The following is a 23,146-nucleotide window of genomic DNA, read 5'->3' on the forward strand; positions in this document are numbered from 1 at the left end:
CAGTGTTCAGGTGATCATCATGGCGAGGTTCTCCCAGTAGGTACATTTTTACAGAGTAGGTACCTATCATTAGCGAGGAGTGCACAAAGCTCCCTCCATCTGCCTTGAGCAGTTTTTCAGGGAGCCCCACGAAAAGTGTCACCAAAGTACTGAGGTTATGGCTGCAGAGCCCTTTTTCCCTCATCCTCGCTCAGCCAAGATGCACCAGACCGGTGCTCGCTGCTCTTGCCGGAAGTGTGGCTAAGGTTATAGGAAACGACCAGCGCTTTGACCTGGGTGGGCGGGGGCAGAAGAGCGTTTGTAGCACCTTCTTGCTTGGCACAGGAAGTGTGTCTGGGTAGACCGGGTGCTTGGAGGCGGGTCAGGAAGTATTCTCCAGGAGGAGGTTTCGCGGGGAAGCTTTTGCGGCTAGAACACTTCCTGTTTCCTAGTAACAATAGGAAGTGTCCGCGGAGCTGGGGGTACTCCTGGCTCGTGTCAGCTGCGCCCTTTTTACTCTATCTCCTCCCTTCTCCCGCTTCTCCCTTCCCTCTCCCCCTCCCCTCCCCACCCCCTGGGACCCCTGGCGGAGTGTGCGTGTGTGGGAGCGCGAGAGCCCCCCACAGCCACCCCTTGGGGCGCACGGCTGCAGTTAGGGTGAGGGTCCCAGTGCGCAGGCGCGCTCCCGTTCGCGGTCCCCAACGGACGCACCCGCGGCGGGAACGAGAAGGGGCCACCCGTGTGAGGTAGGGGTCTTAAGAGGAAACCGGCCGAGATGATCAGTGAGGCGAGAGGACTCGTTTGATCAGGAGATCAAACGATCAGGACAGGGGATTCACTCTTGAGCGAAGGGGCTTTGAGAAGTGAGAGTTCGGGGAGCAGGTTCAGTGAGGGGGGTTAGTCGGCGATAGTTGTACTGGGGTCCAGTGGAAGTAAAGGATCGGAAAGCCCAGGTGATGGAGAAGGCTCGGGGTTCTGCCATGGAGAGGGCAAGAGCTTTGGGAAGGAGGTTGCCTGCATCAGTGGGTTTGCTCGCTGGGACAGCAGGCATTGCCGTGTGTTGTGGGGAGTAAGTGACACAATGGATATTCTTTATTTAGCACAGTGTTCGGTCCGCGGTAATGCTCAATTAGCATGCATTGCTGTCATCAGTATTATGAGAGGAGGTAGAAGAACAGAAAGGCAGCAGCGAGGCTATAGTGAGGAGGTATCAGAAGGAAAAAGGTAGAGAGGGTGAAGAACGACCAGAAATGGGATGGAATTTCCGTGATGGGAGATAGTGTGGGTTCAGGGGAAGTAGGTGAAAGAAGCGGCCAAGAAAGTCTTCTAGAAAGGAGACTTTGTGACCATGAAAGGAATAGGGGACATGGGGGCACAAGCCAGCCCCTTCTCTGAAGGGCGGCCCTGACTTCATCTCTCAGGCCCTCATCTGTCAGCTGGAGAAAGACTACGTTTTCAGTGCCTCTGGGCTACTCTGCTTAGCTGAGGGGTAAGGACTGGACATCTCTTGTTCAGAGCCCTAGAAAAGGTTCAGGTTTCCTTTTAAGATGTCACAGGAGATAACGTTGTTTGTTTCAGAATTATAGAGAGAAGGTTAGGGGCAGTAAGACCTTTTGGATTTGGTCTGAAGAACAGGTTACTAGGTCTGCGATCAGAAGTCAGTTACATCCGTCTAGACCAGCGGTTCTCAACCTGTGGGTCGCGACCCCTTTGGGGGTCAAACGACCCTTTCACAGGGGTCGCCTAAGACCATCGGAAAACACATATATAATTACATATTGTTTTTGTGATTAATCACTATGCTTTAATTATGTTCAGTTTGTAACAATGAAATTGGGGGTCACCACAACATGAGGAACTGTATTAAAGGGTCGCGGCATTAGGAAGGTTGAGAACTGCTCTAGACTTTCCCTATCTCTACCTCTAGGGATGAGTTAGGCTCAGGGAAGCTCCCACATCTGGGGAGCTTGTGTACAGAGTTGCCTTACGTGATGGTGCTTCCAGATTAGATCCCATAGGAAGCAGGTCCCTGGGCATTGCTGCGTGGGGAACCTCCCTGTGACCTCTGGTGAACTTGTTGCTTATACAGCCAAGAGATAAAGTTAATTCAGGCCTTCCTTCTCACCACTGCCCTCTCTTCCTAGGCTTTGGGCACCACCAGAAGATGCCTCTGCCACCTGCCTGCTCCTCCTGACCCTCCAGGTTTCTGCCACACTGCCCCATGGAGGATGTGCCCACCTCACTCAGCTGCTGTGACTGTCAGCACCACTTTCCCAGTGTCCTGGAACTGTCAAAACACCGTGAACTGCTCCATCCATCCTCCAGCCAGGACAGTGAGGAGGCTGATAACATCCCTCCGCCCTACCGCTGTCAGCAGTGTGGGCAGGGCTACCGTCACCCAGGAAGCTTGGTCAACCACCACTGTACCCATGAAACTGGCCTTTTCCCCTGTACCATCTGTGGCAAGGACTTCATTAATCCCATGGCCCTCAAGAGCCACATGAGGACTCATGCTCTTGAGGGAAGCCCCAAGGAAGCCACTCCACGCCTCCAGGGGGAGACAGTGTCCACTGACTCTTGGGGCCAGAGGTTTGGCCATGGGGAAAGCTGGGAGAATCAGAAAAAACATGCCGAAGAGACACCTGGCTGTGAATCTGGGCCTGACCCCAGGGCAGCTCTGGACACTTGGGAAGATCCACCCATCAGACAAAGAGAAGACTGGGAAAGCCAGCGAAATCCTGAGGAGGGTGCGGAGGGCTGGGGGTCCATCACCAACTCTGCCAGGGCCCCGCTGCTCTCCACTCCAGCCAGCAGCCTCCTTAGCAACTTGGAACAGTATTTGGCTGAGTCAGTGGTGAATTTCACGGGGGGTCAGGAGCCCCCCCAGTCCTCTCCTGCAGAGGAGGAACGGCGGTACAAGTGTGGTCAGTGTGGCAAGACTTATAAGCACGCGGGGAGCCTCACCAACCACCGCCAGAGCCACACCCTGGGCATCTACCCTTGTACCATTTGCTTTAAGGAGTTCTCTAACCTCATGGCTCTGAAGAACCACTCCCGACTCCATGCCCAATATCGGCCTTACCAATGTCCCCACTGCCCCCGTGCCTTTCGGCTGCCCCAAGACCTGCTGGAACACCAGCAATCCCATGAGGGAGAAAGACAGGAGCAGCCGTGGGAAGAGAAAGGGATGCCCACCACCAATGGGCACACAGACGAGAGCAGCTGGGATCAGCTCCCTAGTACACCGATGCTGAACGGCTCTGGGGAACTCGGCGTCTCTGGGGAGCTGGAGGACAGTGGGCTGGAGGAGTACCGACCTTTCCGCTGTGGGGACTGTGGCCGTACTTACCGCCATGCTGGGAGCCTTATCAACCATCGCAAGAGTCACCAGACAGGTGTCTATCCTTGCTCCATCTGTTCCAAGCAGCTGTACAATGCAGCTGCTCTCAAAAACCATGTGCGGGCTCATCACAGACCCCGGCAAGGAGCTGCAGAGGATGGGCAGCCATCCGAGCTGCCACCTCCTTTGGCTCTGACGGAGACCACCCACAAAGAGAGAGAGGTTCCCACCGCCACCCTGGACCACCGCCCCTATAAGTGCAATGAATGTGGTCGGGCTTACCGCCACCGGGGGAGCTTAGTGAACCACCGCCACAGCCATCAGACAGGAGAGTACCAGTGCTCGCTCTGTCCCCGCAAGTACCCCAACCTTATGGCCCTGCGCAACCACGTGCGGGTCCATTGCAAGTCTGCTCGTCGCAGCACAGGCCCAGGGGCTGAAGGTCCCCCCAGCCAACTCAGGGTGGAGTCTGACTCAGTGGGAGCAAAGGCAGCCCCATGTACAGATCAAGGGACTGGGTGCAAACAAGAAGAGAAGGCCACTGATGTCCCCCCAGTAGCAGATACGACAGCACAACAGATACGCGACATGCGTGGGATGCTCTCTGAAGATCCTGAGAGCCTTGAGCATCACAGCCGGACCCATGGAGAAGGGGGGAATAGCAGGACAGAGGCCAGGGTGTCACCTCCTCGGGCATTTGCCTGCCGGGACTGTGGAAAGAGCTATCGCCACTCAGGCAGCCTTATCAACCACAGGCAGACCCATCAGACAGGGGACTTCAGCTGCGGGGCCTGCACCAAGCACTTCCACACCATGGCTGCCATGAAGAACCATTTACGACGCCACAGTAGGCGTAGGAGCAGGCGGCCCTGGAGGCGGACTGGCAGTGCTGGGGGTGGGGGAGAAGCCCAACTCCCTTCTGGTGGGAACTGGGCCCAGGAGTTGGTAGAAGACAATGAGGGCCCGGACTGTCCCCAGGGCCCTTCAGAGGAAAGTCCTAGTGGAGCCGAAAGCAACTTGGAAAGTGATGGGGGCTCTTTGCAGGCTCATGCTGAAAGAGACAAATGTGAGCCTCAAAGGGATGAGGCCTGTTTCCAGGGTGATAAAGAGAGCAGAGGTCCTAAGGAAGGACTAGAAAGGAAGGAGGCCTGCTTTCTTGACAACTTGGAAATGCCAGGTGATGAGGAAAGCAATGGGACCCGCTTCTGCGATGGCCTCCCTGGGGTGGATGAAGACCAGAAACCAGCCACTGGCCAGCCCAGCTCTTCCCACTCCGTTGAAGCTGTCACTAGCTGGCAGGCTGAGGTCTCCCACACATGTTCTGACTGTGGGCATTCGTTCCCCCATGCCACTGGCCTGCTGAGCCACAGGCCCTGCCACCCACCAGACATCTATCAGTGCTCCCTCTGCCCGAAGGAGTTTGACTCTCTGCCTGCCCTGCGCAGCCACTTCCAGAACCACAGGCCTGGGGAGGCAGCCCCAGCACAGCCTTTCCTCTGCTGCCTCTGTGGCATGATCTTCCCTGGGCGGGCTGGCTACAGGCTTCACCGGCGCCAGGCTCATGACTCCTCTGGACTGACTGAGGGCTCAGAGGAGGAGGAGGGAGAAGATGAAGCAGCAGCAGTGGCAGCCTCCACCCATAGTACCCCACTACAGCTCTCAGAAACAGAGCTGTTGAATCAGCTGCAGCGGGAGGTGGAGGCATTGGATGGAGCCGGTTATGGGCACATCTGTGGCTGCTGTGGTCAAACCTATGATGACCTAGGGAGCCTGGAGCGTCACCACCAAAATCAGAGTTCTGGGAACACGACAGACAAGGCTCCCAACCACTTGGGAGAGTCAGGTGATACCACGGAAATGGTTGCAGATGGCGTCTTTGAGGGCACGGTGACTTCTCTCCCTGCAGAAGGTGGAGACACAAAGTCTGGAGAGGGAGTAGGTGCCCGGGTTGCAGACAGCCTCTCCGTGCAGGGCGGGGAAAGTTCCCTGGAGGATCAGCCCCGCCCCTTCCGCTGCAATCAGTGTGGCAAAACCTATCGCCATGGGGGCAGCCTAGTGAACCATCGCAAGATCCACCAGACTGGAGACTACATCTGCCCTGTCTGCTCCCGCTGCTACCCCAACCTGGCTGCCTACCGCAATCACCTGCGAAACCACCCACGCTGCAAAGGCTCTGAGCCCCAGGTGGGGCCCGCCTCACAGGCCGGAGGCGGCAGTGAGCCCCAGAACGTGGCAGAGGAGGGGCTGGGGCAGGCGGAAGTGGAGAAGCTCCAGGAGGAAATTAAAATAGAGCCCCCCGAGGAGGTGGCAAGGGTGAAAGAAGAGCCGTGGAAGGAGCCCACTCTGAAGGGGGAGGAGATGGGGCTGAGGTTGGAGACTGCGGAGAAGGGCTGCCAGACCGAGGCCAGTTCTGAGCGGCCCTTCAGCTGCGAGGTATGTGGTCGGTCATACAAGCACGCCGGCAGCCTCATTAACCACCGGCAGAGCCACCAGACCGGCCACTTTGGCTGCCAGGCCTGCTCCAAAGGCTTCTCAAACCTCATGTCCCTCAAGAACCACCGGCGCATCCACGCAGACCCCCGGCGTTTCCGCTGCGGGGACTGTGGGAAGGCGTTCCGCCTGCGGAAACAGCTGGCTAACCACCAGCGGATCCACCTCGAGAGGGGTGGGGGCACCCGAAAACTGGCTCGGGAAGATTGGCCCTTCCGGTGTGGGCAGTGTGGGCGGAGCTACCGCCATGCCGGCAGCCTCCTGAACCACCGGTGCAGCCCTGAGACGGGCCCGTACAGCTGTCCCACCTGTCCCAAGACCTACTCCAACCTCATGGCCTTGAAGGACCACCAGAAGCTACACGCAGAGAGCCGGCGGCGGCGAGCAGGGCGGGCCCGGCGGGCAGCTGTCCGCTGCGCGCTCTGTGGCCAGGGCTTCCCGGGCCGGCGTTCTCTGGAGCGGCACTTGCGAGAGCATGAGGAGGAGACCAAAAGTGGTCAGGGAGGTCCTGGAGGCACAGAGGGCAGCAAGGGGAACCTCGCTGATGACAAGGGACTGGAGGACAGATCTGGTGGTACTGAGTCAGTTCCCCAGCTGCAGTGTGGAGCCAGGAAGCCAGGGGAGCAGAGTCATAGCCCCAGCAGGTCAGCAGGTCCGGAAGCCACAGAGCCAGTACCCTGGGGCATGGGGCAAACAGATGGATGGCAAGGAGATGGGGGACCGGTGAATCATGATGGAGATTGGGTTCCTCGGGGTCATGTACTGACCAAGCCAGAAGAAGACTCAGCAGACAGTGTCCCCATAAGTTCTTGCCACCTTGGCAACAGCCAGCCCAATGGACCTAGTCATGTGGACAGCTGGGACAATAGAGACAGCACCCCTCAGCTCCAACCAGAGAGCCACCCCTTTTCCTGCTGCCGTTGTGGTAAGACCTGCCAGTCGGAAGGCCCCTTGAACCACCACACCCATAAGGCAGACTGCCACTATTGCCTGCTCTGCTCCAAGGAGTTCCTGAATCCTGTGGCCACTGAGAGTCACAGCCACAACCATGTATCTTCCCAGACCTTTGCCTGCCCTGACTGTGGCAAAACCTTTCCGTTCCAACATGAACTAGCCAGCCACCTGCAAACTCATGCCAAGGGCCTCAGTCAGGTACCACCCCAGATAGAGGAGGCCAGAGGCCCCAAAGCTGGGACTGTGGAGGATGAGGTAGATGTCGCTGGTCAAGGGAAAGCCCAGAAGGCCCCAACAGGTCCCCCCCGGGCCCCAGGAGAGAATACTGAGAGAGCTAAAGAAGGGCAGGGAGTGAAGTCCACAGTGGCTGACGATGAGGACCGGCCTTTCCGCTGTGCCCAGTGTGGGCGTTCATACCGCCATGCCGGTAGCTTGTTGAACCACCAGAAGGCCCACACCACTGGACTCTATCCTTGCTCCCTCTGTCCCAAACTTCTACCCAACCTGCTTTCCCTTAAGAACCATGGCAGGACCCACACGGACCCCAAACGCCATCGCTGCAGCATCTGTGGCAAGGCCTTCCGGACAGCTGCCCGGCTGGAGGGCCACGGGCGGGTCCATGCACCCCAGGAGGGGCCCTTCACCTGCCCCCATTGTCCCCGCCATTTCCGCCGCCGCATCAGCTTTCTGCAGCACCAGCAGCAGCACCAGGAGGAGCGGACAGTGGCCAACTCTGGTACGGGGATATGAATGGGCAGAGGACTGAAGGATCCCAGAGGAGGTGGGCGTACAGTGGAGGGCAAAATCTGGCCCCAAGGTAGTGGGGAAGCAAGGAGTGAGAGGAAAGGGTCCTATGGGTCTGAGGTGACCAGAAGCTTGGGTATGGAATGAGAAAACTAGTTTGAAGATGCTGCCCTTTGGCCTAGATCTGAACCCCTGGGTCAGGTAAATAGATAGCATGGTGGGCGGGATAAGGACTGGGCAGGGGCAGAGGCCGCTGCCTGGGCTCCTCTGCTGTGCCTGAGCCAAAGAGGAGTCTTCGTTTTGGGAGGGAAGGCAGCTGGGTACCATCTGGCTGCTACAACTGGAAACCCTCCTGATCCAGCCAGTAATGACTCCCAGGGGAAAAGATGATCTAGGTTCTGCTCTTCCCTAGAGTAGGCAGGGAGTCAGGGAATGAGGAAGGGGCTGAGGGAGGCACCCCCAGGCTGGACTTTGTGGCTTCAGTGCTGACTTGGCCAGAGAAACTAGGCCACTGAATGGTCTCCAGCCCCCTGTCCCTGTTTCCCTGCATCTGGTCTCTGCTCCCCCTCCGCTTTTCTTGGAAACTAGACCTTTGGTCCTTTCCTACCAGTATTGCCTCACGTCTCTTCTCTTTATTCAGCCCTTTTCTCTATCTGCTGTGTATGCTTTTTAGGATCCAACCAAACCACCCTTTCTACCTGCACACCCCCTCCCGCCAGCACACCTTTAACTGGAGGGCTGAGTCACAGATGATAGTTCCTTTGAAGCCAGGCCCAGCTGTAGTAACAACAGTGATTAGCCCCTATCACCCTTCTCTATCGGGGAACTCCACGGAGTCACCTCCACCCAGCCAAGCTGGAAGATGAGCTGGAAGAGTGGGACAGCCTATTTCCCCAGCAAGCGCTGGGCTTGCTCGCTTCACCTCTAGAGATCTCCCGGAACCCATTCCACTCAGTGGCCGCCAAGGATGGGTGCCCTGAGATGGCGGGCCCGTGACCAGAAATTGTCAGGGAAGGAGGGGATGGTGGCTGAGAGTCCCCTAGGAGAGCTGATGAGATGGCGTTCAAGGTGAAAGGTTTCTTGTAACCTTAGGGAACGAGTGAGGAGCCAGTTGGCCAAGCCTGGGAAACCCCGTGGAAGTCTTAGGGCGATAGGGCTCTCCTACAGGTTCCCCCGGCCATGGGCAGGGCTGGGGAGGGGAGTACAAGCTGTATGGAGGGTGCCCCCTCAGTACCTTCTCTCTCCCCAGGAGCCTCAAAGGCACCAGCAGCGGGCCTGTCATTGCCCCCTCCACCCACCCCCACAACCCCACTTCTGGACCCTTCACCCCAGTGGCCTGCAGATCTCAGCTTCTCCCTCTGAACTTCAATTCTCCAAAGATCAATACAGGGCAAGAGTGCAGGTTGCAGGGAAAGGTTTGACCTCCATGTTCTACTCAGGCGTAGTTTGGGCATCCCCATCTCTCCTCTCCCCTGGCTTCTCTCCCATGTCCCTGTCCGTGAAGGGCCTCCTTCCCCAGCCTTGGTCACCATGCAATTCATTGTGCTCGTCCTACAAGAAACCTGGTGCCAGGGTGTGCGGGATGCGGGGCTCCCCCCACCACCCTCACCCACCGGGTTCCAACACCAGGGAGGCAGATTCAGAGAGAGCCAGGGATAGGAATGTTGCCTGTGGAGGGGGGAGGGGGGGCTTTTGCTACAATTTGTAACTTATTTTCTAAAGTCTATTTTGTAACAATTTATTTAAGTTTAAAAAAAGGAAAATTGCACCACCATTCCCCTTCCCCCGCCAAAAAAGAACATTTTCCAAGTATGTGGCTGGTGTGGTTATACGTGAGGGGATGAGAAGAGGGGAGAGTGGGACGCCTGCGTCGGAGAGCAGAGCTGAGAGCGGGGAGCACCTACAGGTGACAAGTCCCTGTCCTGCAGGGGGGGAGACGGGGCAGCTGCCAATCCACTGGGCTTTGGGGCCTGCCCAGGGCCTGGAATTGTGTGGGTGGGGGGAATGGAGCGGGGCAGAGGCAGTGATGTGTCTGCAGCATCCCAGAGCCACCTGTCAGCAGTCAGCTGGTTGGCCTGTGGGAGAGGAAGAGGTGGGTGGTGGCCTCTCCTGGAAGGAGGAGGAAGGAGGTGCCACACAGCCCCCACCGGGGATGAGAAAACAGGTTCAGAGGTTGAGAGGCCTGTTCCAAGTCACACGATGACAGAATTTGAATCCAGATGGGTCTGTCTACCGCTCCACCCCACTCAGGGCATCTAGAGGTGACTCAGATCAGATCTTACAGAGAGGGGTCTGGAGAGGGAAGAGTCAGCAGAAGGCCCCAGGGCCACATACTCATATTGGCCAGGCAGCTTCCAGGCTCGGGCTCGGGCTCGGGCTCGGGCTCGGGCTCCTTGGAGAAGTAGACCTGCCAGTCCAAACTGCTGACCCAGTTCTCGTAGGTGGGGAGCGCCGTGAAGACTGCAGGCCGCGCGGGGCCCTGGCAGGCATCTCCAAAGCTGTGTAGCCCAGCCAGGAACCATGTGCCCCTCACCTCAAGCACCAGTGGTGCTCCAGACAGGCCCTGCCAGGGGTCAGTGACACTGGGTGACTTCCTCTTACCCCTCAGCAGTTGTGAGGGGCAGAAAGGCTGAACTTGAGGTGAGGGGCAGGACGGGAGGCCAGCCCCGGCAGGCCTGTACATGAGCTGCAGGCTGAGGATGCCAGGGGACTGTGGGTAAGGTTTGGGGGACTGGAGCTTACCTCACAGCCGGGCGGCTCACCCACAACACTGGAGCACACCATCTCTGGCAGAATGGGGGTGCCATCGCTCCCGAGGGCAGTAAGCAGCCGGCCGCAGGCCCTAGGCCCCAGGAGGGTGACAGGCACTGTCTGAGGGGAGCTGGTGCCTGTGGTGGGGGGAGGGAAAGACCCGACTGCCCCAGTGGCCTCAGGGCTGGATGGAGAGCCACCGGTGGCCCTGTCCCACATACCTGCTCCTTGGTGGGCCAGCCCCAAGACCCAGCCACGTCCCCCATCGGGCAGGCGATGGTCAGCATAGGGCAGGCAGAGGGGCCGCAGGCTGGGGCCTAATGTCACAGGCTGGGCCAGCAACAGCAGAGCCACATCGTAGCCCCCCTCGGGGTGGGTGTAAGCCCCATGCAGGATGAGTTGCTTGAGGCTGTGCTCCTCTGGTCCGGCCGCCAGCCTTACGCTCCACTCCTCTGGGCTCTGCCGCCTGTGCAGAGACAGCACTGACAGCATTGGGCGGCGGGAGTGGGGGTGAGGGGGGCGGGGGGTACAAAGGTGAGGGAGACAGGGCTCACCCAATGAAGCAGTGGGCAGCAGTCAGCACCACCTCCTCTGACACCAGGGCTCCGCCACAGGCCAGCTTCCCCTGGTGCTTCAGCCTGGCATCCCAGGGCCATGGGGAGGGGGCTTCTGCCTGGGGACCTTCCCCCCTCAGGGATCCGCAGGCTGAAACGGATGGATTACCATCTGCCTTCTTGCTACGTGCTTCCCACATGCTATCTAATCCTCACAACGACCTTTTAAGTTGAATTTTGTTACCCCTGTAACCAGAGTTCCCGAAAGGTTAAGTGACTTTCTAGCTCAATAACTACAGGTAAGTAGCAGATTTGTATTCAAAAGCCAGGGCCTAAGCTTTTAACTGACGGTCCAGCCTCAAGGGAGTGGCCTGCTCATCATCCCTCCGCCCCACCTGTCTGCACCCCTCCGGGCTTGGACTGGCTCCAGCATTCCTGGCTCACTCGGGCTTCTCTTACCATCAAGACATAGCTTCCGTCTCAGGAATTATTTTGCATGCAATTTGCGTGTTAATCACTTACGCTAGAATTCTGAGTGGGAGCCCTGCCCTGTCCAGTCTCACTGGGTCCTTGCTTGGAAACGTGCAGCAAGGCCCCGAAACCTTCAGCTAGATCACAGGTCCCTCTACCTAACTCCAAACCCAGAAAGTTCTGGAACATCTCAGCCCTAAATGGGGCTGTTCCCATCCTAGGGACTCAGGGGTGGGCCTTAAAATCCCCCTCATTGGCATATGGCAGTTTGTGGATGCCCTGTGTCAATTCTCTATTGCAAACAAATTTATTTCACCGTGGCTTCCACCTGCTGCCCAGAAGTCCTCGCAAGCCTGGCTGTCCCCACATATCACACTCTTAACAGCCTCCGCGCATACCTACACAGCTGTCCTCATCACTGATCTGCAAGGCCTCTGGGTTCTGGGCCAGAAAGGCTGCGCCCCCAGCGCGAGCCTGCAGCCAGGAGCTGTGGGCAGCCGTGTCAGTCAGCAGCACGGGAGTGTCTTCCTGGGCACAGCTTGATGTGAAGCTGATGATCCCAGCCTGAACCCAGTGTCCATCAGGCTCCTGGCACAGCACGGGACCCCCAGAATCTCCCTGAAGCAGGCAATGGAGTCAAGGACAGACACCTGAGCCCAGCCCTGGGCAGACATCCTCTGCAGCCCTTCCACCCATCCCTGTGCCAGGCCCCCTCCCCTCTGCTTCCTTCCCCTCTCCTCCCCTTCAGACCTGGCAGGGCCCCTGCACCCCGGGCTGGGCACCCCCACACAGCATCCCAGGCCGGGCCGGGCTGGCCAGCAGCCGCTGGTGCAGCCTGTTGTAGAGACAGTTACACGTGGGGCGGCTGATTAGACGCAGGCGCAGATTCCGTAGGGTCCTGGGAGCTGGAAAAAGACGGGCTTGGGGCTGGAGTCTGGGCTCTGGGGAGCAAGGGAGACTAGCAGCAGAGACCGTTGCCAGCTGAGGCTGTGACCTTGGGCAAGAGGACTGCCTCTTTGGGCTTCAGCCTGGGGCAGCACTTACCATCACTAATGTCCTGGTCCCAGCCAGTGGCCCAGCAAGAGGTCCCAAAGGGGAAGCGATGGGCAGGTCTGGGCAAGCAGAGGGGCGTGTGGGCTGTGGGGTGGGCGAGCCGTAGCAGGGCCAGGTCTGAGCCCTGGCTGTAGTGGTTGTAGGCCCTGGGCAGCTGCAGAGAAGTCACCCCGACCTCCTCAGCCCCGGGGCTCAGCCCCTCACGCTGCAGAGAGCCCAGAACAACGGACCAGGAGCTCAGTTCTGTCAATGCCGCTCTGGAAAGAGAGGGACGAGGCCCAGGCATGGAGTGCAGAGGGGGACAGTGCACCAGGGAAGACAGAACAAGGTAGGTGAACAGACAAATACCATCTGTGGCTTTAAGCAAGGCCTTTCCTTCTCCCAACCTGTTTCTCGTTTGTAAGGCTTCTGCCATGAAGGCTGTTAAGAGCAACTTGATAGTAAGTACCTGGCACATCGCAGAGTCTCAGTAAACAGTCCTTTGTTATTCTAAGGGCAGGGATCAGCACTGTGGAGTTTGGGGACACATCACACCCCCCCCCAAAGTCGGCAGCCCTGTCGGACCCCAGCCACAACTCACTTTTCAAAGCAGTGGGCAGCCGTGAGGACCCAGGTGTCCGCCACCAGGGAGCCACTGCAGATGTGCACCCCCTGCCTCCGCACACTGGCCTGCCACGGCCACTCGCCAGGCCCCGTGCTGCCCTCCTGAGGCTCAGAGGGGCCAGGGCCGCGCTGCCCGCAGGCTGTGGAGAGAGGTGGGTCAGGAGAGCAGGCCCCCATCCTGTCCTCACAGGGTCCATCCAGACCCCGGGAAGGCCCAAGCCCCGTGTTCCCAGAGCTTACCACGCTGAGCTGCCTGAAGACCTGGGAAGAGAGAGATACGGGTGAGGCTTGGGGGAGCCTTCCCTGGCTGGCCCAGCTTTGGTGGAGGGGACAGGTTGGGGGACAGGCCCTGGGCCCTTGCCTATGACTCTGTGGCCACCTCACCAGCCCCTCCCAGAATGAAAATATTTATGTGTGGTCCAGGAACAGCTTTTATTGGAACCTACTCAGAGCATCTGCTCAGTAATTAACTCTCCTCCCTCAGCTGCACTCAGCACTCCAGGCCTGAGGAGCAGGGCCTGGGGTTCAGCTTGGGACCAGGCCAGCCCTCCTCCACGCTTCAGAACCCCAGCTCCTGCCCCCGCCACTGAGTCAGGAGGCAGCCAGTGAGTGTGGAGAGCATTAGCTTAATTGTGCCCTCAGCCATGGAGGCCGAGGAGGAAGGATTAGAGGCCTGCGTCATGTCCACCCATTTTGACGACTCAGACTCCCCCACCTTTCCAGAAACTGCCAGACTCAACCAAAGAGTCTCCTGCCCTGCCTCCTCCCCATAATAGGCACACGCAGACACACCCATTGCACATCTGAGCCCGGAGAGATGGGGCAGAGGCAAAGGCTGGGAGACCTCAGAACTTCAGAACTTGCCTAAGGTCTTGCTGGAAGTAGAGGGGCAGACGGGGGCACAGGGAACACACAGAGGCGCTGACAGCCCTGCAGACAGACTCCTCCAGCCCAAGAATATCACACCCTTTTTGACACAGACAGACACACAGACGTCCCCCCACACAGCCAGGCATGGCTGTACCACCACCGGCGGACTGTCACCCCACAGGCAGCCTTCCTCACACACACCAAGCTGCAGGGGCTGCTGGGCAGAGGGTGGCCCCTGAACCCCACCATACCACTCCCCCACCCACTCAAACACAGGTGGCTCACCCTCTATGAGGACCACGGCTCCCAGGAGCAGCAGCCCTGGTCCCCAGCTCTGCCTCATGCTGCTCCGGGCCACTCTGCCGCCTGTGCTGTGGTTCTCAGAGAAGCCACCGGGTCTCGCTAGCTCCACCTCTGCTCCGCCCCCAGTTGGCTAGGAGTCAGGTGTCATTGCTTTTCCTGGGCTGGAAGGAAGCCAGTAGCTCCTGGTTCTGGGGCTGTGTGACCCTGGGCTATTCACCACCCCTCTCTGGGCCATGGCCATGAGCTCACAGACCGAGTTCAAAGGCCAGTTCCCCCGCGTGCTACTGGAGTGACCTTGGACATTTAGCCGGTCTGTGCCTTGTCTGAAAAACTCAGAAAATGCCAATTTAAAGACACTTAGACCAGAGCCTGGCATAGATTCAACCTCTCCCAGCATGGACGCTCTCTCCTGTCGCTAAAGGACACCACGGCAGGCCCTCCCGTTCTCACTTTTCAGTGTCCGCACCTCTCACCCAGGCCCAGGTCCAAGTGGACTTCACACACCTTCTCCCATCTTGCTTCAGATACAGTGAGTTCAGGGCTGACAGTCAAGGGGCCAGGGCTCTACCACCTGCTAGCCAAGAGACTGGCAAATCTCAACCCCCCTTTCCGGCAGGCACGGGTACAGTCCTGCCCACCTTTCTCGCAGGTGTCGGAAGACTCGCTCAGGAGGGAAGAACATTCAGGGTGCGTTCTTTTCCTGTTCCTGACGTCTAGCTCAGGCCAGCCCAGACTGTTCAGGAACCCTGACCCCAACACAGACGCTGCAACCAGATGCCCCTGGTGGGTTAAAACCCTGAGGGCTTCCTAACCCCCTTCCAGACACTAGCTGTGTGATCTTAGGCAAATTACCTAGCTTCTCCGTACCTCAGTTTCCTCATCCAGACAGGGATAATAATAGTACCTACCTCATACAAATTGCTAGAAGGATTAAATGAGTTAACGCATGTCATGTTCTTAAACAGTGCTTGGCATGCAGGTAAGTGCTCAGTACATATTAGGAAAAACAAATCAAAAACAGCCCTTCAGAGCTGCCAAGACTGTCTTGGGTGGTAGATAAGGCAGCCAGAAGGGTTAAGGTTTCACTATAAGAAGAACTTCCCAGCAAACATGCACAGAACCAGAGGCAGCTTGTTCTTACAAGTGCGTGCGTGGCCCTCACAGGAGAGGAGGCCTGGCCCCTGTGGGCAGCGGGCTGCCAGCCTGTTTCCTGGGGCTGGGGGCGCCCCGGTCTTGCTGACTCCACATGAAGGCTGTGGAGAAGGAACTAACCACCCTTCCCAAGCAGACCCCCCACTCTCCCTCCAACTCATATCCTTCCAGTCCCAGAGGAGGCAAGAGTTAGGGCCCGTGGCAGACAGGTGGCTCAGACTTAACCAATTTAAGAAATTTTATTGCTCAGAACCTTCCCTCCTGGGGCAAAGGCAGGAGCTTTGGAAATCAATTGTTGGGGACAGAGCCAGAGGCACCAGGTGGAGGAAAGCGTGTGGCACATTTGGTTCATTGTCCTGTGTGGGGAGTATGGTGGAGGTGGGCTGTAGACTCCTCTAGGACCCAGGCGTGCTCCCCTTTGGCAAAGCTGACACACCAAAGCAGAGCATAAGAGGTCCGTGAGGGCTCAGTGCCCCTTGACCTTGCCCTGCGGTCTCTGGATGTCCCGGAAGCTGAGCACCATCAGGCCCACGTTGATGGCATAGGTCGTGATGCAAACAATGCAGAAATCATGGAGCACAAAGAACAGGATCCAGGCCAGGTAGACGGAGCCGACGAGAGACACCAGGGAGCTCAGCAGCAGCAGGGCAGACACCCAGCGGCCCCGGAGGCAACCTGCGAGGAAGAAAAGGGTCACACATGGGCTTCAGGGACAAGCCACCGCTAGAAACTGCCACGACTTTGGTGCCACCCAGGCAGCAGGGGCTGCTGGGGAAATCTCTAAAATCAGAGGGTCTGACAGGCCCCTCAAGGCCTTGGTTTTCCTCTCTGTGCATCGATCCCTGGGACCCAAATACTTCATTTTCCTACTGAAATGTCATCCACAGGAGATGAAAGACAAACAACCCTTAGATTCCCCCAGAAAAGAACTCGCGAGTCTTTCCAACAAAACTGGTGCCCTTGGAAGTGGTTAAGGGTCCTTCTGGCTCTGACACTTCCAAGACCAACTGAAAGGCTCCTATTAGTTCCCACCCCCGTCAGCTCTAAGAGCCCCCGAGGTTGCAAGCAATGGGGCTGGAAAGGAAGGGCTGTCATGAAGGGGCGGGGCCCGTTACCTAACAACAGCTGCAGTGAGTAGAAGATGCATCCGAATATGCTGTTGGATTGATTGAAGACACTGTCTGGACCCAGCACTTGTTCCACCAGCCCGAAGCCCTGGCCCCACCTGGTGGAGGGGAAGCCCAGGTAAGGAGTGTCATCAACCCAGTGCCCTGGGCCCTGTCCTGGAGGGGTGATTTCCAAGAAGCCACTTGACCCGGCTGGTGTGGCTCAGTGGTTGAGCTTAGACCAGCCGTGGGCAAACTATGGCCCGAGGGCCGGATCCGGCCCGTTTGAAATGAATAAAACTAAAAAAAAAAAAAAGACTGTACCCTTTTATGTAATGATGTTTACTTTGAATTTATATTAGTTCACACAAACACTCCATCCATGCTTTTGTTCCGGCCCTCCGGCCCTCGAGTCAAAAAGTTTGCCCACCCCTGGCTTAGACCTATGATTCCGGGTCGGGGCACTTCCCGGATTGTGAGCTCATCCCCAGGAGGCAGACGATCCATGATTCTCTCTCATCACTGAAGTTTCTATATCTGTCTCCATCCCTTCCTCTCCAAAACCAATTTAAATTATATATATATATATATATATATATATATATATATATATATATATATATAGTATATATTTCTTTCTTTTTAAATAGAAGCCACCTGGGCTGTCCTCCTTCCCTATGTCGCCATTTCCCTACCCAGCTCGAGGCCAAGGGTCGATGACCTCCTGGTGAAGCTTCCCTTTGCCACGTCAGGATTCCATGTGTTTGCTCCTATCTTCCCCCATTCCCAGGCCAGGCCTGGCCAAGGTTCCCCCTTGGGCCCCTCTTTTCATCCTAGACCTTCAATAATTCTAAGATGGGATGGTGGGAAATAACAGTTGACCTTGCTTTACAGAGTTACCAGAGACTGGGAATCCGGGGTAGAATCTCTCTGGCCTGGACCCCTAACTCTCCAGCTCCCTGGCCGCCCATTGCCTTCTCTGTATTCGGTCATCCCACTGACCCCAGGCCCTCAAGCATAGCCAGACCTGGGCACCTTATCCCCAGGCATGGCCATCCTCATGAGCAGTGTGGGTCCCTACACATTACCTCCCCCTCCTGCCGGGTCACCGTTATTCCTTGGAATCCAGATCCACGAGCTACTCCCAGGAATAACCATAGTCCCCAGCAATATCTGCACCCCCCCCCCAATCCGGCCCCTCATTCCTATCTCGGACACCCCCGATTCGCTGGGCAGTGTTCCCTGGAGCAGCCGGTCCCCATGCACTGCTCCAGAACCACCTGGCAACCTGGCCGCCATGCACACCTGGTTCCCATGCACCGCTCCCACGAACAGCCCGGTGCCCCAAGCCTCCCACTCTCACGCGCACCTGGAGGAGAAGACGCGCGAACAGCTAATGGCGGTGCCCACGTCGCAGAGGGCGCGGTAGTCCCGGTCCCGGGCGCGCGCCGCCTTCACGTGCAGCGCGTAGAGCGAGAGCACTAAGCCCGCGAGGCAGAGCGCCAGCCGCACCCACCCGGGGCTGCCCCAGGTAGCGCCCATGTCTCGGAGTCCCGCCCGAGGCGCCGGTCGAAAGAATCAGCCACGGAGCAGGGGCGGGGCAACAGGTGGCCACACCCTCCCCGCCCGTCGGCGCGAGCGCGGGCTGGGTCTCGCACTCCCGGATCCAGTTGGGTTTTCCTAGGACTGGACAGGCTTGCTGGCGAGGTAGGGAAACGGCAAGGAATGCTGGGACTGGAAAACCAGATTAAAGGCGCTCTCGGACTAGACGGCCCTCTAGGAGTTGTAGTCCCAGCGGCCGCAATGCCTCAAGGGAAATGGAGTCTGCGGCGTTTTAACCAGTACGTACGCCTATCAATCACAGCTAACGGTACGTAGCGGTTACTCTGTGACAAGCCCTGTTCTAAGCGTTGGGACATCCAGGACCTAGAGACCAGCGGATCAGGAAATCCAGCGAGTGGTGCGATCCAATCAAGAACCAAGCATTTTCCCTAAAATTATTTCAGTACCATTAAGACAACAATAGCCTGAGTTTGCTCCGCAATTCCTCCCTGCCTCACCAGCGCCTCCTGCCGGCCGGTGTCTCTTTCTCTCCTTAAATTCCCAGTTACCACCTCAGCACACCCTGATGGTAACCTAACCTCTGGGCTATGGTGGCGCCCGCCTGGCTAACCCTGAGCCGGGGTCAGTCCAACAGTCCCTCCTTTCGAGGCTTTCGGTGGGCTAGCGGCACTCTCCCCTTCACAGATAGCGCATTTACACCCATCGCTGCTACACCCTCCTGCCTTCTCATCTGCATCGAAATGTGCTTCTCTTTCCTATTTTAGAAACAGCAGCACATTTTCTGTTACAATCAAGTATTTGGGAAGATTTTACACTCTCAGTCTCTACTTATTCGCTCCTTCCTTGCTGCCCAGGACACCATAAACTAGCTCCTGCCCCCAAAACTACCCCAACTAATGGCTGGTGTCATCAGGACACTAACTCCAACGGATATTTTTAAATTCTTATCAGGCTTGACCTCCCAACAGTATTAGTCACTGCAGTGCACTCCTTCCTGGGAACTCTCTCTTCCTTTGGCTTTTGTGACAGGTCCCTCTCCTGCCGGCCCACCTCCTTTTCCTGGCTGCTCCTTCTCAGGCCCACTCCTCTCCTTCCAGACAGCATGGTTGGCAGAGCAACAGCCACACAAACATCCATGTCCTAGTCCCTGGGACCTGTGAGTGTGTAGGTTACATAGCAAATGGGAATTAAGGTGGAAGATGGAATTAAGGTCACTAATATGCTGATTTTAAAACAAAGGGATTATCCTGTGGGTCCAATGTAATCACAAGGGTTCCTTACAGTGAAAAGGGGATGCAGAACAAGAGAGTCAGAAGGAGGTGTGACTACAGAAGAAAGGCACAGTGAGATGCAATGTGCTGGCTTTAAAGGTGGAGGAAGGGGTCATGAGCTAAGGAATAGGGGTGGCTTCTAGAGGCAGGAACGGGCAAAGAAATGGATTCTCCCCTAAATGCTCCAGAAAGGAACTGTTGACATCTTGGTTTTAGCCCAGTGAGACCCCTGTCAGACTCCTGAACTGTAAAGCTGTAAAATGATAAGTTCATGTTATTTTAAGCCACTAAGTTTGTGGTAACTGGTTACAGCAGCAATAGGAAACCAGTACAGAGGACTAGTACTTAGGTCTGACCTCTTCCCACGGCCTCCTGGAGTCCCTGCTATCTACGGCTGGTTTCCCCCAGGATGAGTGCTCTAGGCGGGAGCAAGATGGAAACCACAACATCTTTACCCCTTAGCCTCAAAAGTCACACTGTCATTTCTACCTTATCCTTTTGGGACAGGTCAGCCCTACTCAGTGTGAGGAGAGACTGCAGAGTGGTATGAATACCAGGAGGTGGGAACCACAAGGACTTATTGCTGTTCAACAAGTCACTACAGAAATAATGGTGTACAGCAAGCATGTCAAACTTGCGGCCCACGGGCTACATGCGGCCCACAACAAATATTTTTGCGGCCCAGTCAATATAACAGTATGTAAGAAACGTTTTAATAAAAATTTTCATAACTTAATTTTTACAATATCCTGTTATACATAATCTATATATGGAGAAATCACCTGCGGGTAGGCTGCACCAAGCCTTAATTACTTTAAATTTTTTCACTTGTGATGCTGATGGAAAGACACCTATGGAGCTACATTGGTGTCAGAATAAAACAAAAGAAAATGGTCTAGTTAAATGGAAGGATCCCGAATCTGGTTTATGGAAGGGACCTGACCCATTATTAACCTTTGGCAGAGGGTATGCTTGTATATTCCCAGAGAATTTTTCCAAACCCATGTGGATTCCTGCTAGAAATATTAAACTGCATCAGGGATCCAAAAGAGAAACTAGCCAGACTGAGGACCTTGCGCCCGGAGCCACACCATGCAGCTGCAGACAATCAACTACCTCAGCCACAGAGAGCAGCGACTCCAAGCAGTCCACTGAAGATGAGGAGCAGGAGGAGGATGAGCTGGACAACAAACAGCCCGGAGACCACCTGGAGCACGGTAAAGAAGACAGTACAGATGCCTGACGCCTGAGAACGTCTTTCTTGCCATGCTAGCAGTAATCATCTGTACGGTAATATTACCTAGGGAAAATGTGGAAGTCCTTCCTCTTGAGTTGGACTTACCCGCCTGGCCCCCCAATATTCCCAAATTATCTCTTGTCTTTTCTCTTTCATTTGTGTGCGGCTCCTCTTCCAGATCCTGAACCCTGAACCACACGGGACGTGGAGGGAAACATTTACAATATATATATGGCTAAGTGACTGACCGACTGTCTGGCTGACCATCTGACTGACTGGCCAGCCAGTACATAGGACGCACACTGGCAATTTAAAAATAAACGTTGACTCTCGCATGTGTGATACATATAAAGCTCTCAGAATGGATATTATTGAAATCCCCCGTGAAATGATTTGTAATGGATCTATTATTGAAGCTACCTTTGGAAAAAGTATATCTATAGGTAATATTAAAAATATAGCCCTGACCGGTTTGGCTCAATGGATAGAGCGTTGGCCTGCTGACTGAAGGGTCCCGGGTTTGATTCCGATCAAAGGGCACATGCCAGGATTGCGGGCACATCCCCAGTAGGGGGTGTGCAGGAGGCAGCTAATCGATGTTTCTCTCTCATCGATGTTTCTAACTCTCTATCCCTCTCCCTTCCTCTGTAAAAAATCAATAAAAAATATATATTAAATTTAAAAAATAAAAATATATATAAATGTGCGATTCTTTATCCAAAAAATGAGCATATTCATAAATTAAATGAAGAAATTTTGGATATACTCAATGGAGATTTTCACACCTATTTGAGTGATGATTCCATCGATTCAATGGATGTTGCCAAAAACAAAAATCCTCCCATTGAATTTCTTTTTTTTTTTAAATATATTTTATTGATTTTCTACAGAGAGGAAGGGAGAGAGATAGAGAGTTAGAAACATCGATGAGAGAGGAACATCAATCAGCTGCCTCCTGCACATCTCCTACTGGGGATGTGCCCGCAACCCAGGTACATGCCCTTGACCAGAATCGAACCTGGGACCTTTCAGTCCGCAGGTCGACGCTCTATCCACTGAGCCAAACCGGTTTCGGCCCATTGAATTTCTTAATAGTATTACTCCTTCAGGAATGCTGTGTCATAAATTAAAATTGAAAGTAGGTGCAATCATCATGCTACTGAGAAATCTCAATAGTAAATGGGTTCTTTGTAATGGTACTAGATTTATTATCAAAAAATTGCGACCTATCATAATCGGAGCTGAAGTATTAATAGGATCTGCAGAAGGCAAGGTTGTTCTGATTCCAAGAATTGATTTGTCCCCGTCTGACACTGTTTAAGTTAATTCGAAGACAGTTTCCCGTGATGCCAGCATTTACGATGACTGTTAATAAATCACAAGGACAAACTCTAGACAGAGTAGGAATAGTCCTACCCGAACCCATTTTCGCACATGGTCAGTCATATGTTGCTTTCTCTCAAGTTCAAAGAGCGTGTGACGTTAAAGTTAAAGTTGTAAATACTTCATCACAAGGGAAATTAGTCAAGCACTCTGAAAGTGTTTTTACTCTTAATGTGGTACACAGGGAGATATTAGAATAAGTTTCATCAATTTATCAGTCATTGTTTTAATCAATATTTTTTTTTTTAATTTTTAAAAAAATATATTGATTTTTTACAGAGAGGAAGGGAGAGAGATAGAGAGTTAGAAACATCGATCAGCTGCCTCCTGCACATCTCCCACTGGGGATGTGCCCGCAACCCAGGTACATGCCCTTGACCGGACTCGAACCTGGGACCTTTCAGTCCGCAAGCCGACGCTCTATCCACTGAGCCAAACTGGTTTCGGCTCAATATTGTTTTTATATCATGTTTTTGTTGTTTTTATATCATGTCTTTGTTGTTGTTATATCATGTTGTTATTGTTTATTTGTTGATCAAATTATATATTATTTTCATATACATTTTACTAATTTTCTTTCATCTCTGACACTTCTATTATAGAGAGAGGGCAAATAGCGATATTAAAATATTTCTTCTAATTAATTTCCTTTTAATGTACATTAATCTGTACACTGGGCCACTAATTATTAATAACAAACTACATTGTTTGCTAATGACTGATTACTATAATCGTGTTGCATTCATTTCCCTTACATGCCTTATGCGCAGGCGCACCATTTCTCTCCACTAATATTAGCAGCGAATATTTTAGCAGCCAATTGCCACATCATTAGTCTTGAACTGACTTGTTTGGTGTGAGCAACAGGAAATATTTTGCTTTCGGAGAACAAGAAAAATAGGTTTTTTTGCATGACTCTTATTAATTTGTGCAGTTATTCAGTGTCTGGTAAGTTAATGTTCAAGAAAAAATATTAATTTTTATTAAAATGTTCTATTATTTTATGTTAACGATGACTCATTTATTTCAGCCCTTGGCATTCAGCATGTCTCTATCGAAATCAAGTGGTAGTAAAAATAAGCAAAAAATTGCTGACGAACATTGAAATTTCCAAGAAAAGTAGGGATTGGAGTATTTTTGCTGAGAAGAAAAAAATAAAATAATCTGCTTGATATGTAATAATGCTATTAGCGTACCAAAGTTATAGCATAAATTAAAATGTGATCATTACGAGGGATTAACGGGACAAGAAAAGTTGAAAGAGTTCAAGTTGGGGCTGAATAAACAACAGCTCATGGTGACTACAGTATCACAAGGGAGTG

General features: G+C 54.5%; 3 protein-coding genes across 4 annotated transcripts; 1 reads left to right on the top strand and 2 right to left on the bottom strand.

The window, feature by feature from the left end:
- The first annotated feature begins 447 nt into the window (after positions 1–447).
- On the top strand, positions 448–9,255 carry ZNF646 (zinc finger protein 646). Of its 2 annotated transcripts, XM_023746882.1 has the most exons (3): positions 448–725; positions 1,401–1,468; positions 2,124–9,255. In XM_023746882.1, exon 3 carries the CDS (start codon positions 2,201–2,203, stop codon positions 7,511–7,513), a length of 5,313 nt encoding a protein of 1,770 aa, XP_023602650.1. In that variant the 5' UTR covers positions 448–725; positions 1,401–1,468; positions 2,124–2,200; the 3' UTR covers positions 7,514–9,255. The 2 variants fall into 2 exon arrangements, with proteins under 2 accessions (XP_023602650.1, XP_023602649.1); XM_023746881.1 differs by lacking the exon at positions 1,401–1,468.
- A 187-nt stretch (positions 9,256–9,442) lies between these two features.
- PRSS53 (serine protease 53) lies at positions 9,443–13,116 on the bottom strand. The gene is made up of 9 exons (XM_023746883.1): positions 12,917–13,116; positions 12,328–12,593; positions 12,034–12,188; positions 11,682–11,901; positions 10,813–10,963; positions 10,480–10,724; positions 10,250–10,395; positions 9,842–10,070; positions 9,443–9,582 (listed from the first exon to the last, which is right to left on the bottom strand). Exons 1-9 carry the CDS (start codon positions 13,114–13,116, stop codon positions 9,563–9,565), a joined length of 1,632 nt encoding a protein of 543 aa, XP_023602651.1. The 3' UTR covers positions 9,443–9,562.
- Positions 13,117–15,484: 2,368 nt separating this feature from the next.
- Positions 15,485–18,103, bottom strand: VKORC1 (vitamin K epoxide reductase complex subunit 1). The gene is made up of 3 exons (XM_006106033.3): positions 17,740–18,103; positions 16,380–16,489; positions 15,485–15,939 (listed from the first exon to the last, which is right to left on the bottom strand). The coding sequence occupies exons 1-3, from the start codon at positions 17,910–17,912 to the stop codon at positions 15,731–15,733; spliced, it is 492 nt and encodes a 163-aa protein (XP_006106095.1). The 5' UTR covers positions 17,913–18,103; the 3' UTR covers positions 15,485–15,730.
- Between the last annotated feature and the right edge of the window lie 5,043 nt (positions 18,104–23,146).

Source organism: Myotis lucifugus, unplaced genomic scaffold (assembly GCF_000147115.1).
Source record: "Myotis lucifugus unplaced genomic scaffold, Myoluc2.0 scaffold_753, whole genome shotgun sequence".
Lineage (NCBI taxonomy): Eukaryota > Metazoa > Chordata > Mammalia > Chiroptera > Vespertilionidae > Myotis > Myotis lucifugus.